The sequence below is a fragment of the Monodelphis domestica genome, chromosome 3 (genome assembly GCF_027887165.1).
Source record: "Monodelphis domestica isolate mMonDom1 chromosome 3, mMonDom1.pri, whole genome shotgun sequence".
Taxonomy (NCBI): Eukaryota; Metazoa; Chordata; class Mammalia; order Didelphimorphia; family Didelphidae; genus Monodelphis; species Monodelphis domestica.
The window spans coordinates 69,520,283-69,536,504 of NC_077229.1; the positions used below are offsets into that span (position 1 = coordinate 69,520,283).

Here is a 16,222-nt window from a genome sequence, read left to right on the forward strand (position 1 = left end):
TATTGGCTTGAGGCTCTTCATACTTATTCCTTTCTTACTCTCTCTCTCTCTTTCTTTGATTACTCATTCTATTGTTAATTAAAATCTCTATAAAACCCAATTGACTTGGGTATTTGAATAATTGGGAATATTTCCGTGGCGACCACCTTATATTTGGTTTTAAACCCAAGACACTGTAGTGAAACATATTTCTGTGGTCAAATTTACTCACCCTCTCTTATATCTATCACAATTTATATCTTCCACTATTTTAATCACTATAGTTTAAGACCTCAACCATTTCAAATCTCACATTAATCTTTGGAATCATAACTGGGTACTTCAAGAGCAGCCCTGGATCAATCTGCTAATTTCATGGGTCTCCCAACAGAACATTTGGGGTACAGGAGTCATGACTGGGAATGTACGCTTGAGTTTCCAGGACACTTATAATCAAGAAACAGCAAATGAACACTAAGGTAATTATTAAATCTGCCATTTGTCCAGGCTGGGCTAACATGGGATACAGTCCTTCTGACAGACTTTGAAGAACTTGAAAAATTCTAATTTCAATTGACAAATATTTAGTAGCTTTTGGTTCTGTGCTAGACAGTGTACTGGGCCCTCAACATACAAAAAAAATAAAAGAAATGAAAATGAGGTCTTGCCCTCAAGGATCTTACATTCTATGAGAAGACAGAGCACCTAAGAGGAAAAATATATACATGGTTATTCTAACATCTAAGAAGGACCAGGGAAAGCTCACTGTAAGAGGTGCCACATGAACTGGGTCTTGAAGGAAGCTGAGGATTCTACAAGGCAGAGGAGGAGGGGAAGTGGGAATGTTTTTCAGGAATTTTGGAAATGCCATGCAAAGACACCAACTTAGAAGATAGAATGTCAAATTTAGGGAAAACAAGGAGGATGATGTATCTGTATTCTGGTTTTGTAGAAATATGCAAGAAAAAGCAATTACCCCATGCAATGGTGGAAAAGGGAATACCCAGAGGTGGTTTTTAGATACTCTAGCCCAAGAATTCACTCTCAGCAGCAGCCTGCCTGGCCTTCCTGCTCTGCCAGTCAGTAGACTACTACCCCTCCCTTTCCTCTCTCTACCTATCCAGTGCTCTTATCTAATGGAAATGAAATATTTGAGGAATAGAAGTAGAGACCCAGATGGTTCCTACTGTTGGTTTGGAGAATGATGATGGAACAAGAGAGGTGATTGGAGAAAATGTGGTTACTGAAGTAACTGAGAATAAAATCATCATGAATTAAAGTCATCCATCATGAAGGAAATTGAAGGGTAGGGAAAACTGCTAGGTTCTCTGAGGTACTGTAGAAATAAATCTCTTTTGCTTGTTAGCCTGAATTTTGTACTCAGTCCTGAGCCATGAATATAGAAGGAAGAGAGAAAGTTTCTTCCCTGACTAATTTCATTCCCTTGTGCTTTTTCCCTCCTTCCCAAAGTCCAAGGTGAAATGGGTGATTGTTTTCCTTCTATTTAGGGAGAAATAAAAAAATGAATACTTACTGCTTATGGTCCCAGAATGTTTATCATTATAACCTGTGGAGAAAAGAGACAGACAGACAGACAGACAGACAGACAGAGACAGAGAAAGAAATAGGAGAAGCAATTGATGAGGAGTTTGGGGGAGCACTGGGGCATCACTAGGAGTAGACGGTGCCTAGACTCAGCACCAGGTCTCACTTCATGGTCTCTCTATTTTAGTTTAGTCTTATCCTACATTTCAAGTCATTAAAACTGACAGGAAGAGTAGAAACTACAGAAATCAAATTGGCTCTGTAGAGGGGTGATGGTCTTTACCCTATTTTGTGTCACATACTCCTTGGGAAGTCTGGCAAAGACTATAGATCCTTTCTCAGAATCACATTCCAAATATATAAAACAAAAATGATACAAAGGAAACCCATTCTATATTAAGATTATCTAATTGTTTTTAAATAACTTCATGGACTGGCAGGGATGAGGTGCAATGGATAGAAAGCCAAGACTGGAGATGAGAGGTCTTAGGTTCAAACCTGGTTTGATACTTCCCAGTGGTGTGACTTTAGGCAAATCACATAACCCCAGTTGCCTAGCACTTACTGCTCTTCTGCTTTAAAATGAAATCCAAGACAGAAGGTAATTGTTTAAATGAGTCCCTGGAACCCAGGTTGTGAATTTCTACATCACAGAAAGTGTAAATTTGGCCAATTGACCATTTCTTGAGAAGGGAAGGAGTCAGGGAAATAGAAATGCATGTCTAAAATGAGGCTGCTCACCAATGAGGAAGAGGCTGTCGCTGTTCAGGGTGTAGGGGCCGAGCCTGATGATGCCATAGGTCTGGTTGCTCAGCTCCAAGTAAACCTTCACGTGGTACAGGACAGGCCTGCTGGGGTCTTTATAATGGGCACACACAACATCCACTCCAGTGGCTTCCCCATCCTTCACAGGCCTAGGGGAAGACATTGATAGGGAGCCTGAAAACTCCTGGGAAGGATGCTTTTAGACAAGATCGAGTTAGTTACCCCAAGAATGAGTTATCAGTGCTTCCAGTAAACTCTTTTCTTTCCATAACTGTATGTTCTATGTACTAATGCTGTTTCCTTGGGAGAGTCAGTATTGTAATGTTCCAACATTGTTTTGGAACAGAGTAAGAGGAAAAGAGATTCTTCATGTCTGGGAAAAGACCAAGTAGGTGTTGGGGAAGTGGAGAGAATTAGGCAGTGTTTTATAATACTTTAAAGATAATAAAGGAAATGGCACAGTAGATGGTATGCTGGAATCTGGAATACTGAGGTTCTTCTTGTATGGTTTAGTGGGCAGAGTTGGACTTGGAATCAAGAGGTTGGTGTTTAAATCCATCTCACTAGATTCATTAGTGATGGTTCCACAAATATTTAATCTCTAGTCTTTAAAACAGGGATAAAATTAGAATCTGCCTCACAGGGTGGTTATTTAGGAAGAAATGAGATCATATGTGCATGCTTTGCAGACTTTAAAGCATTTTATATGATCTCCCAAAAGCTTTAATACCTTCAAATCACACTAAGACTTTGGGGATGCCTTGCATGAATGCCTTATTAATTGATTTTGGACTTACCCGGTCACCTAATGAAGTAAGGAATCAAAGTGTCTATTTTTATAGATGAGGAAATAAGCTCAGAGAAGTAAATGGCCTGCCCAATAGAATTAATAGCTACTATTAGGGTGGGATTTCAACCCAAACTCCCCTGACTCCAAGTCAAGACCTTACTCCACTTTATAAGAATGTTTACCAAAAATACCAGAAGAGGAAATGAATTTGAATTTCTAAAATCAGAGCTTTAATTCTTGTTTCTGTCATATCTTTGGGCCTTCAGTTTTGTTTCCCTTAAGATGAAGAAGTTGAACTTGAGTTTCTGTCCAGCTCTATTGTATCTTTCATCTATAAAAGAAAGTGGGGGAGGGGTTGGCCTTGTTGGGCTCTCGGTTCTCTTCCAATAATCATCTCCAGCTTAAGGTCAAGCAGGGGCATCTAATGCTCCTCAAGGATCTGATAGTGTAGTGGATAGAGCACCAAGCCTGGAGTCAAAAAGACCCAGGTTCAAATCTGGTCTTAGACATTTACAACTTTGTGACCCTGGACCAACCCCTTAAGTTCTGTTTGACTCATTTTCTTCAACTGTCAAATGAGCATGTTGATAAAAGGGTATGATCTGTTCCACAGGGTTGTCAGGATCAAATGAGATCATGTTTGTAAAGTGCTTAGCACAATTCCTGATACATGGTAAATGCTCATTCCTTTCCTCTTCCCTTCCAAGATATGTAGTAACATGCATGGATCAATTCCTTGGGAATCCAGCTTAGGAGGTGAGGAAGCAAAAAAGGGCAGAACCAAGCTAGCCCCAGTGGAGATAAGGAGGGACTCTGGACCTTTGGGGTCCAGTCTTTCCAGGGGCTCTCACCTCAGTGAGGTCAGCACTCACCTAGTATAGCTAGAAGCCAGGCTACTGTTCTTGAACAAGCCTCTGAGCTGGAAGACAGAAGAGGGAAAGGGGTGAGTAAATAAATGCATAGAACAGAACAGGATCCCCATCCCTAAGGGCTGAGAAAGGCAACCTCTGACTAGATAGAGGGAGAGACTCACTAGGTGATGGAGGATTCTCTCTGTAGAGCTGAATTTCTCTGAGTATGGCTGTTCCATATCTTCTGTGTACAGAGTGTTGTTTATGGTGAAATTCATAGTAAAAGTTTCCAGTCTTGGTCTCCCACTTGCTATAAGGGAAGGATGAAAAAATCCACACATCTGATCTCTGGGCACACACCTTAACAAAGTAAACACCACTATCCCGTCCATGTCCTGGACCCAAACTTTAACTACTGTCCTTGACTCTTCCCTTTCTCTCACCCCTCTCTGTCAATTGCTTGCCTTGACTCAGTGATTCTATACTCATATCATCTCTCTCATCTGTCCCCTTCTCCCCACTTTATGTGGCTACCACTCTAATCCAACAACCAATACCTACTGTTGCTTGGACTCTTGTTACAACCTAACTGATCTACCAGCTTCCACACTCACCACCATTTCCCATCCACCTTCCACCCAGCTACTGAGATTAAATTGGTGCTGGACCACATTTTATTGATCTTAACTATTTAGCTACCATGCTACCTAAGTACCCCACCCTAATCCTCTTTCCCAGATCAGTGTCTAATACAGTCAGAAGCTAATCATTTGAAATGGAAAACAAAAAAAAACAAGGACTGCCAAACTGTGAATAAAGAGTTTGGAGAAAACATTCTAGGGCCACATTTTCTAAAAGGCATTTGGAGCCCTTGATGAAAAATGCTATGCACAACAAAAAAGAAATTACTGGAGTCTGGTTGCAGAGCAAATAATGCCATCTTCATTTCCTTCAAGTGTTTTTTATTCTTTATCTGACAAGTTTCTTCTGTCATAGCATGAGCAATATGGAAATACGTATTACATGAAAACAGTTGTAGAACCTCTATGAGACTATTTAGTGCCTCCTGGAGGTGGGGAAAAGGAAAGAGAAAGAAAGTCTGAATGCTAAAATATCAGAAAACAATTGTCAAAAATTGTTTCTATACAGGTGGGTCCAATAAAGCAGAGTAGAACAGAGAAGCTCCAATCCAACATGAGAATCATCTCCAACTGATATCAAAATATCACCACAAAATGAATACAGGAGCCAAAGAACCAATAAGGAGACAGGACCAAAAAACTTCCAAGAAAAGCAAAACCTCAAAGGTAGGCAGAGAATATCTGGGACCCTGGGGTGAGAGGATACCTCATTTGGCAAGATTATAGCAAGGAGTGAAGAGCAATTCAGAGGCAAGCTACACATCTCCACCTCACATCTGCTGTCCCAGGTTCAGAACCCAAGATCAAGCCAACATTCAGACCCTGATATCCTGCCTGGGGCAAACAGTGGTCCTAGCCAACTCATGCCCTTGAAATTTCAAACCTAATTAGTCTGGAGTCTCATCCCAGGGAAATATGGGCTGAAATGGGCTCAAAATTGTGTTGACCCAGAATGAAGCCAGGAGTACAAGTATAGGCTTCAGTTTAGGGCATAGTTCACAGTTTTGAGGTGGCTGATCTTTTTGCCTAAAACTCAGGGAAATGCTCCATGACAGGGCAATCAAGGGTGTGCCTGATTGGATCAAGTACAAAATGAGACCAAACACTTGAGACTAAACCTAGGGCTGGAATTTGATCAGACTGCAAAAGCTTACACCTAAGCCTAAGGCAACCTATCAGCATCTCAAGGGTCAATTGGATCAGCAGGGTGGAGGGGGCTCTCAGAGCTCTCAGCACATGAGCTATCACACCATCCTCCAAGAAATGAAATTGTCCAAAACCCAGAAAATAAACTGAGAATATCATGAAGGAAGGACTGAAGTTTAAGAGGGCACCTCAACTTCCCAAAAAATAGAGCCTATTTATAGATAGGGAAAATGAGAAAATCAGCAAAAAAGCACCCAACTCTAAAGAGTTTTTATAGAGACAAAGAGCAAGGTACAGACACAGAAGGGGACAGTGAAAGTAAAGCAAACATACCTAACATCCAAAGGAAAACAATGGATTGAGCACATTCTGGAAGAGCTCAAAAAAGACTTCCCAAAAACTTTAAAAAGCAAAGGAAATGTGGTAAAGAGAAATGAAAGCAATGCAAGAAAATATTTAAAAAGGAGACCCAAAAGTTGCTGAAGGAAAATCAGGCCATAAAGTTAGAATTCAGAAACTAGAAATGAATGATTTCATGAGAAATCAAGAAAAAATAAAGCAGAATCAAAGGAATAAAAAAAAAAGAAACAGGAAAACATGAAGCTTCTTATTGAAAAATCAAATGATTTAGAAAATTTATGAGGAGCTAAATCAATTATACAAAAAGTCAAGCCATTCTTCAATTGACAAATGGTCAAGAGATATGAATAGACAGATTTCAGATAAATAAATCAAAACTATCAATAAGTATATTAAAAGTGTTCTAAAACCCTCACAATTAAAGAAATGCACAAAACAACACTGAAGTAACACATTGCACTGAACAGGCTGGCCAATATGACAGTAAAGGAAAATAATAAGTGTTGGAGGGGGTGTGGCAAGATTGGGATGGTAATGCACTGCTGATGGAGTTGTGAATTGATCCAACCATTCTGGAAGGTAATTTGAAACTATGCCCAAAGAGCTTTAAAAAAATGCATACCCTGTGATATAGAAATACCACTACTGGGTTGGTACCCTAAAGAGATAAAAATTAAAAATGTTTGTGCAAAAGTATTCATTGTTGTGTTCTTTGTGACAAAAATTGGAAAATGTAGGGGGTCATCCTTCAATTGGGGAATGGCTGAACAAACTGTGGTATATTATTGTGATAGAATACTACTTATGCTGTAAGGAATGATGAACTGGAGGATTTCTATATCAACTGGAAGAACCTCCAGGAACTTATGAAGAGTGAAATGAGCAGAACTAAGAGAACATTATACACAGAAAGTGAAACATTATGGAACAATCCAATGTAATGGATTTTGCTAATACAAGACAATCCCAATGCCCTCTGCATCAAGAGAAAGAAGTGTGGCAATAGAAACACAGAAGAAAAACAAATGACTAATTATTTGTTTATATGGATATGTGATTGTGGTTTGGGGTTTTATTCTATTACTCTATTGCAAAAATGAATAATATGGAAGTGTTTATCAATGATAACATCTATATAACCTAGTGGAAGTGCTTATTGGATCTGGGATGGGGAAGGAAGAGGGGAGGAAAGAAAATGAAATATCTAAACATGGGAAACATTGTTTAAATAAAATAAATTTGAAAATTGAAATTTTTTTCTACCTATAAGTAAAAAAGATAATTTTTCAAAAATTAAAGTTTATGGCAAGAACTAGGTATTGACTAGTATCTCACACCCTATATCAAGATATAGTCAAAATGGGTATATAATTTAGATATGAGTGATACCATAACTAAATTAGGGAAATCAAATAGTTTACCTTCAAGATCTCCAAAGGAAAAGGGTAGAATTTATGACTAAACAATAAACAGAGAGCATAATCGGATATAAAATAAATAATTTTCAATTGAATTTTTAAAAGCTTTTGTACAAACAAAACTAATGGAACCAAGATTAAAGGGGAACTACAAACTGGGGGAAATTTTTTATAACACATTTCTGTGATAAAGGTCTCATTTCTCAAATTTATAAGAAAACAAGTAATTCCCCAATTTGGCAAATGGTCAAAGGATGTGAAAAAGCAATTTTCAGGTGTAGAAATCAAAGCGATCACTAATCATCTGGGAAAATGTTCTAAATTACTTTAGATTTCAGAAATGCAAGTTAAAACAATCCCAAGGTACCACGTCACACCTATCAAATTGGTCCAGGTGACATTAAAAGACAGTGATAAATTTTGGAGAGTATATGGCAAAATTAGGACACTAATGCATTGTTGTTGGGGTTTCTGAAGTGAGTCAACCATTCTGGAGAGCAATTTGGAAGGAGGCCCTAAGAGCTATAAAATTGGTGCATAGTCCTTAATCCCATAATACCACTACTGGGTCTGTATCTAAACAAGATAATAAAAAGTACAAAAAAAAATTTGTACAAAAAAAGATATTTATAGTTGCTCTTTGTATGGTGGTAAAGAATTGGAAATTGAGGAAATATCTTTCAATTGTGAAGTGGCTAAATGGGTATATGGTGGTAATGGCGTATTATTATGCTATAAGAAATGATATATAGCATAATTTCAGAAAAATAATGGAAGATCTTTATGAACTGATGCAGAGTGAAATCAGCAGAACAAGGAGAATATTGTACACAGTAACAGAAATATTCTAAGGTGATCAACTGTGAAAGACTAAGCTACTCTCAGAAAGACAGCAATCTGGGACAGGTTTGAAGGACTTTGGATAAGGATTATTTTCCACCTCTACAGAAAGCAATATGGGATTCAGTTGCAAATCAAAGCATACTCATTTTCACATTTGTTTATGAACAGTTTTATTTTACGGTTCTGGTTTTATATGAATGTTCTTTTAGTATAATGAACAATACAGACATATGTTTTATATGATAATACATGTATAATCTATTTCAAATTACTTACATCTCCTCCAAGAGGCAGGACAACAGAAGGGAAGGGGAGAGACAATTTTGAAATTATAATTTCAGAAATTGTATATTGAAAATTGTTACTAGATGTAATTGGGAAAATATAATATCTTTGACTTAAATTAGTATTTTATTAAAGTCAAAGTTTTAAAAGACAAAAAGCAACAATCAGAGGCTATTAAGCTACATGACCTGATTTCTTAGCAATGCTGAATGACATACAGCTTCTCTAATAGCATAGGTGATTTTCTATTGGAAATAGATACCTGAACACGCCTTGTTCAGATTGGCTTACTACCAATAAGTTAATTCAAAGAGGAAAAGCAGTCACAGATGAATAAAAGGATGCTCATGGGATGTTATGGTACATGGGACACATTTCCCTTCCTTGAAGTTTCTTGTCCAGAAAATGGCTTGATGGTCTGCCCCCATTCCTCACATAAGATCATCTAGAGGTATTTGTCTCCTCATCCTCATCTCTAACCACACCTACAGCTCCAAACTTGACCTCCTCCACCAAGTTGATGGGCTTCCAGGAGCTATGTGGAGACAATGACATCAGAAAGGTCCAGTTTTCCAGTTCTGACCACTGAATAATTCCAGGATCTCCTGGCTACAGGAGTTCTTGGAAAAACTCAGAGGACATAGCATAGCAGGACCATGTCAAAGGAATCACAGAGCTAATGTGTAGGAACCAATCCATAATCTAGGGACCATGAAGCATCCCTGGATGGAAAACAATGCCTCAGAAAGGATAAGACTGAGAGGTAAATCCCTGGGATTTGGCACTAAAAGAGTGGGCCCAAGTGTGATTCATCATCAAAGGTCCAAGTGAATTATTATGCAAAGGTAAGGAAGAAGGTCATGGAAACTTATGAGAAAGGGAAGTTCCTACAACTATTATCCTCTTTTGCAGATGAGGAAGTCAAGGCTCACAGAGATGTGAGAAGTGACTTGCCCATATCTGCATCATTCATCATACCCAAAGTTCATTGCTCTAGAGCAGAGCCTTTGGGTCTGTCTCCATTCCTGTCAATTGACACTAGGACCTCTGTGGCTTGGACCATAGAAGTAACTAAATGACAAAGTGGAGAGAGTGCTGAGTCTGGAGTCAGGAAGACCCCAGTTCAAGTCTAATCTAAGACCTTATTAGCCGTATGATCCTGGGAAGGTCAATCAGTCAGTCATTGCTTGCCACTGTTTTCCTCATCTGAAAAATGGGGCTAACTATAACACCAAACTCTTAGGTTTGTTATATGATTTAAATGAAATATTTCTAAAAAATGCTTAGTCATGATGCCTGTCATATAGTAGGTGCTACATTATGCTTAATCCCTTCCCCTTCTCTTTTCCATAGGAAAACAAAACACTTGGTAGGTCTAAGAGATAAGTTTTGAAGACAATTTTTTCTAATAAACTAGATTTCACCAATGTACCCATTAGATCAAAGCAATCAATCAATCACCATTGATTAAGTGATTATTGTGTTTTCAGCCCTGTCCTAAATACTGAGGATATAAATATAAAAATTTAAAAACAGATTCTCTACCCTTGGAGAGTTCATAGAAGGAACCTTCCCTGAAGTGGAAAGAGCCTTAGCCATTCAGTGGGAGGTGCTAGGCCTGAACTCTCTTCTTGACCTTGAAGTACTACATAATAGAGTGGAAAGAACAATGACTCTGGAAGAAGACATCCTAGATTCAAATCTCACCTCTGATTCTTTCTACTTTTGTGTCCTGGAGCATGCCACTTAACCTATCTGGGCCTCAGTTTTCCCCTATATAAGAGGATGGGTACAGCTAGATGGCCATTGAGCATCCCTTCCAGTCATATCCAATTACCCTGAGCTAATTACTTTACTTCTCTAGGCCTCAGTCTCCATATCTGTAAAATGAGAGGCTATACACAATACCTGATACTTCTTAAGGTTCTTTCCAACTTCATGCCTAAGATTTATTATTTAAAGACCTTAGCAGTGGGAACCTCACTCCTACCTCTAAAACTCCTCTTCTCCAGGCTGTACATAGAAAAGAATCAGAGGTTCAGAAGAGTTCTTGAGGATTGATCTCTAAAATAATTTCATGTTTCCTCTGTAAGACTGGGAAACAAGGCCCTAAAAAGGGTAAACTTCCAACACAGAGACAGAGAGGAGGTACCTTACCTGTGGGAATAATAGTAGACACAGGAGTCAGGGGACTCCTTATCAGTGCTACTGTGAGTCTTGGCGCTCCATGACCTTGGGCTGGTGTGACTGGCCCCACCACAGCATCACCAGCTACAGGAAGAGAGGAGGGGAGAACACAGAGCTCAGTCAAATCCTTATTAGTGGACTCCCAAAGGAAAGTACATTGTTGCTACTAACTGCTGAGACCAAAAATACATGGCTTCTCTGACTTTCTGTCATAGAATGAATAAAAAAAAATTTCCCCTTCAAAGCACTGACTCAGTGATGGACAATCCCTACATAAGTTAGACTGAGTGGAATCAGAATACCCATCAATAAGAAGAGGAGAACCACTTTAGCACAAGGATTGTGAATCTGCCCTTGCAGGGAGATAAAGGAGCCTGGAGAGATGACACTAATTCAACAGATATAGAGCCAAGAAAAAGTCCCTACAGTGGCCCATTGGAAGGCTAAAAAGAGGAAGGACCTAGGAGGAAGACCCTTCTCCTTAGAAAGGCACAAACTGACTCTCCCTGGACAGACACTCCCCATTTCCTCCTAGCCACACCCCAATTCCCTCCCTGGGAAGTTTATTTAGTTGTGCAAACTTCCAGTGTGCTGGCTGGAGGCAGGGTGATAGCTGGAGTTGGTGTTGCCTGTGGGTTTCTCTCAGTCTCTGGAGTCAGGCCGGCTGGCCCTGGGTCCTCCAATGAAGTAGCAGTGTCAAGGGAAGCTGTGCTTGTCCAGGTCATGGGGGGTCTTAAAGCAGGAAAGGAGCCTGGCCCTGGGCTCAGAGATTCATGGATGCAATTGTGAGGTTCTCTTCCCAAGGAGGGTCCATCTCCTGTGGTCGAAACCAAATTTGGAAAACTAGCTTCTACTTGTGATGAGGAGCTGACTGACCATGGAGCTAATCTTGACACAGTTTCCACATCTACATCCATACTGTTAAAAGCTGTGCCCCTTGACATTGGAGAATGAAAGGTCACAGCAGGGCCAGTGCCTACTGCTAGGGCATCATTCGCCTCCAGGATAGACATGCTTTGACTGCCAAACACTTGAAGACTCATCCTTGCTGCTGAAGCAGTGACTTCAGAAGTCATTTTGGAAACAAAAGTAAGTGAGCTGGTGCCCATTTCAAATAATGTCTCTGTTGGCAGAGTGGACAGTGCTTGTCCATTGATCAATGGAATCTCAGGACTAGTGGCATGTGTTCCAGTGCCTTCCAAATGAGAGAACAAGGTGGGAGAGTCTCTGATGGCCTCTGTTCCTGAAATGGTGCCTATGGAAGACTGGCTCTCACCCAATCCTGAGCTCAGAGTGGAAGCTGTTATGGTCATTGCTCTAGTCACCTCAATTGCAGTAGAAGAAAATGGGAATCCTGCATCACTCTTCTGGGAGACTTCAGTGATGATTAGTGGACTTTGTACTTCAGACAGCTCAGGCTGGTTAACAGCATCCAGACCTAAACCCAATCCAGTAATGAAAAGAAGTCTCTGTGATCACTGTTGGCCACAGAGAGGAAGGGCTTGTTCCTCTGGGAGTCATAGCCTCAGAAGCATTTGGAATATCTTCTCGATTTGTAGGAAAGGGAATGGATGAGCTTTTTTCAGCTCCTTTATTGATCCTTGAAGTAGCTACCGTGCCACCTTCTACCTCACACCTAGCAGATTGGCTAAGCAAAGGAAAGTAATGAATGCAGGAGGGGGTGTTGCAAAATTGGGACATTAATGCATTGCTGGTGGAGTTGTGAATTGATCCAAACATTCCAGAGGGCAATTTGGAACTATGCCCAAAGGGTGCTAAAAGACTGTCTATCCTTTGATCTAGCCATAGCACTGCTGGGGTTGTACCCCAAAGAGATAATAAGGAAAAAGACATGTACAAAAATATTTATAGCTGCGCTTTATGTGGTAGCCAACAATTAGAAAATGAGGGGAAGCCCTTCAATTGGGGAACGGCTGAACAAATTGTGGTATATGTTGGTGATGGAATACTATTGTGCTCAAAGGAATAATAATAACGTGGAAGAATTCCATGGGAACTGGAACAACCTCCTGGAATTGATGCAGAGCGAAGGGAGCAGAACCAGGAGAACTCTATCTCTTTTTTCTGTCTCTCCCTCTTTCCCTGCTGAGTTGAATGCAAAGGCACAATTCTGTGTTGGGGTTTCAGGAGATGGGAATAAGTATTCAACCCTCCTTTGTCTATTCAGAGGAGAGTGAAGTTCAAGTGATGCCTGCTCCCCCAACTCCTTCCATATTTGTATATTCTTCTTCTAGAATACTCCAATGATGAGAAATGGGTTCTACCTACTTATTACTTATTTAATAACCAATATTTTTCCTTCCCTTTTCTCACCCAACAGGAAATTGAAAGGGGTTAAATGGTTATAAAGTTGTTAAATTCTTATGGTGCCAAAAAGAATCCTCACACTTTTTTTCTACGAGTGGAATGAGCCATTCATGTACTCCACTATGAAATGATTAAATTTATCCAATTTTGTTAAAATTGGAGTTTTAATGTCATCTTTCTGTGAAGCCATTCCTGCTATTCTCTCAATAATTTTCTTTAATTTCTAGTGATAAAATTGCAAGTAAATTCTATCAAACCTTCAAAGAAAAAATAAATCCCAATATTACATAAACTATTATCAGAAATATGCAATTCTATTGAAACTATTATTATTACAAAGTCTTGATACCTACAAAAGGGAAAGACAAAGGAAAGGAAAGAAAATTCAAGACTATGCATACTATCCCTTCTGATACAAAAAAATGCTAAATAAAGAATTAGCAAAATAATTACAGTCACATGTTTAAAAGATGTTCCACTCAGGGGCAGCTGGGTAGCTCAGTGAACTGAAGGTCAAGCATAAAGATGGGAGGTAAATAGCATTTAGCTAAGATGAAGAGTCAGCAATATATATAGCAGAGAAATTTTAAGGGTCTGTCCAATGAAATTCTGAGGAGTAAAATTAGGAAATCTATTAACACCATTAATGTTAGAAATAATTCTAGAAATGGAAGCTACAGTAATACTTTGAAGAAATATGTATTTGGGGGGGGTGATCAGTATTTGCAGATGATATGATGGCCTGCTTAAAGAACCCTACAGAATCAACTAAAATTAATTTAAACAATTAAAATATTCAACTAAGTCTTGAGATATTTTTTTTTTAAATATATTTTATTTGATCATTTCCAAGCATTATTCGTTAAAGACATAGATCATTTTCTTTTCCTCCCCCCCACCCCCCATAGCCGACGCGTAAGTCCACTGGGCATTAGATGTTTTCTTGATTTGAACCCATTGCTTTGTTGATAGTATTTGCATTAGAGTGTTCATTTAAAGTCTATCCTCTGTCATGTCCCCTCAACCTCTGTATTCAGGCAGTTGCTTTTTCTCGGTGTTTCCACTCCCATAGTTTATCCTTTGCTTATGAATGGTGTTTTTTTTCTCCTGGATCCCTGAAAGTTGTTCAGGGACATTACACCGCCCCTAATGGAGAAGTCCATTACGTTCGATTATACCACAGTGTATTAGTCTCTGTGTACAATGTTCTCCTGGTTCTGCTCCTCTCGCTCTGCATCACTTCCTGGAGGTTGTTCCAGTCTCCATGGAACTTCTCCACTTTATTATTCCTTTGAGCACAATAGTATTCCATCACCAACATATACCACAGTTTGTTCAGCCATTCCCCAATTGATGGGCATCCCCTCGTTTTCCAGTTTTGGGCCACCACAAAGAGCGCAGCTATGAATATTTTTGTACAAGTCTTTGTGTCCATTATCTCTTTGGGATACAGACCCAGCAGTGCTATGGCTGGGTCAAAGGGTAGATATTCTTTTGTCGCCCTTTGGGCATAGTTCCAAATTGCCCTCCAGAATGGTTGGATCAGTTCACAACTCCACCAGCAATGAATTAATGTCCCTACTTTGCCACATCCCCTCCAGCATTCATTACTTTCCTTTGCTGTTATGTTAGCCAATCTGCTAGGTGTGAGGTGATACCTCAGAGTTGTTTTGATTTGCATCTCTCTGATTATAAGAGATGTAGAACACTTCTTCATGTGCTTGTTAATAGTTTTGATTTCTTTATCTGAGAACTGCCTATCCATTTCCCTTGCCCATTTATCAATTGGAGAATGGCTTGATTTTTTGTACAATTGATTTAGCTCATTATAAATATGAGTAATTAAACCTTTGTCAGAGGTTTCTATGAAGATTTTTTCCCAATTTGTTGTTTCCCTTCTGATTTTAGTTATATTGGTTTTGTTTGTACAAAAGCTTTTTAGTTTGGTGTAGTCAAAATTATTTATTTTACATTTTGTGATTCTTTCTATATCTTGCTTGGTTTTAAAGCCTTTCCCCTCCCAAAGGTCTGACATGTATACTATTCTGTGTTTACCCAATTTACTTATGGTTTCCTTCTTTATGTTTAAGTCACTCACCCATTTTGAATTTATCTTGGTGTAGGGTGTGAGGTGTTGATCTATTCCTAGTCTCTCCCACACTGTCTTCCAATTTTCCCAGCAGTTTTTATCGAATAGTGGATTTTTGTCCCAAAAGCTGGGATCTTTGGGTTTATCGTATACTGTCTTGCTGAGGTCGTTTTCCCCCAGTCTATTCCACTGATCTTCCTTTCTGTTTCTTAGCCAGTACCAAATTGTTTTGATGACTGCTGCTTTGTAATATAGTTTGAGGTCTGGGACTGCAAGGCCCCCATCATATGTGTTTTTTTTCATTATTTCCCTGGATATCCTTGATCTTTTGTTCTTCCAAATGAACTTTGTTATGGTTTTTTCTAAATCAGTGAAGATATTTTAAAAAACAGAATAATCCACAATTGTTTGTGTTTTACCAACAAATATCAAGCAGGAAGATATAGAAAAACAAAACCCATTCAAAATAACTATAGAATTATAAAATAGTGTGAATCCATACATTACAAAGTAGAATTATGTGAATAAGCTGGAGGCAAGATGGTAGATTAGCAACAGCTACCCAGCTGAAGCCTCCTAATGTTTCCATCCTAAGAATATAAAATAACACCTCAGATCAAATTTGGCAGTGGCAGAGCCAGCAAAAGGTCAAAGTGAAGCATCTTTCTTTCCTTAGAAAATTTAAGAATTTAGCAGAAGAAGTGGACTTCCGGTTAAGATGGCGGCTTAGAGAAAGCTGAAGTTCAGATCTCCGGAAAAACCTTCCCAACCGATCTCAAACTAGAAGCTCCTAAGGCGCCGAAATTCAAAACGATCAACAGCACAGACCCTGGGAACCCTCCTCCTGGACCTGGACCCGGTTCAAAAGGTACGGCTCCCCTTAAAAGCCAGAACCCGAGATCCCTCGGACCTCAGGGGTAGGAGCGCAGAGTCCAAGGCTCCCGGAAGCGGCAGCCGCGCCGGGCTCAGAGAGCAGGGTCTGAGGAACAACAACC

At 39.5% G+C, this 16,222-nt stretch overlaps 1 protein-coding gene across 1 annotated transcript in view; it reads right to left on the reverse strand.

Moving 5' to 3' along the window:
- Positions 1 to 16,222, reverse strand: part of LOC103100660 (mucin-16-like) — a 195,532-nt gene that overhangs the window by 74,531 nt on the left and 104,779 nt on the right. The window contains exons 14-18 of the mRNA XM_056820974.1: positions 10,781 to 10,894; positions 4,113 to 4,240; positions 3,952 to 3,998; positions 2,266 to 2,438; positions 1,514 to 1,546 (exon numbers count right to left, since the gene is read on the reverse strand). Coding sequence (XP_056676952.1) covers positions 1,514 to 1,546; positions 2,266 to 2,438; positions 3,952 to 3,998; positions 4,113 to 4,240; positions 10,781 to 10,894 — 495 coding nt within the window. The remainder of the gene's footprint in view (positions 1 to 1,513; positions 1,547 to 2,265; positions 2,439 to 3,951; positions 3,999 to 4,112; positions 4,241 to 10,780; positions 10,895 to 16,222) is intronic.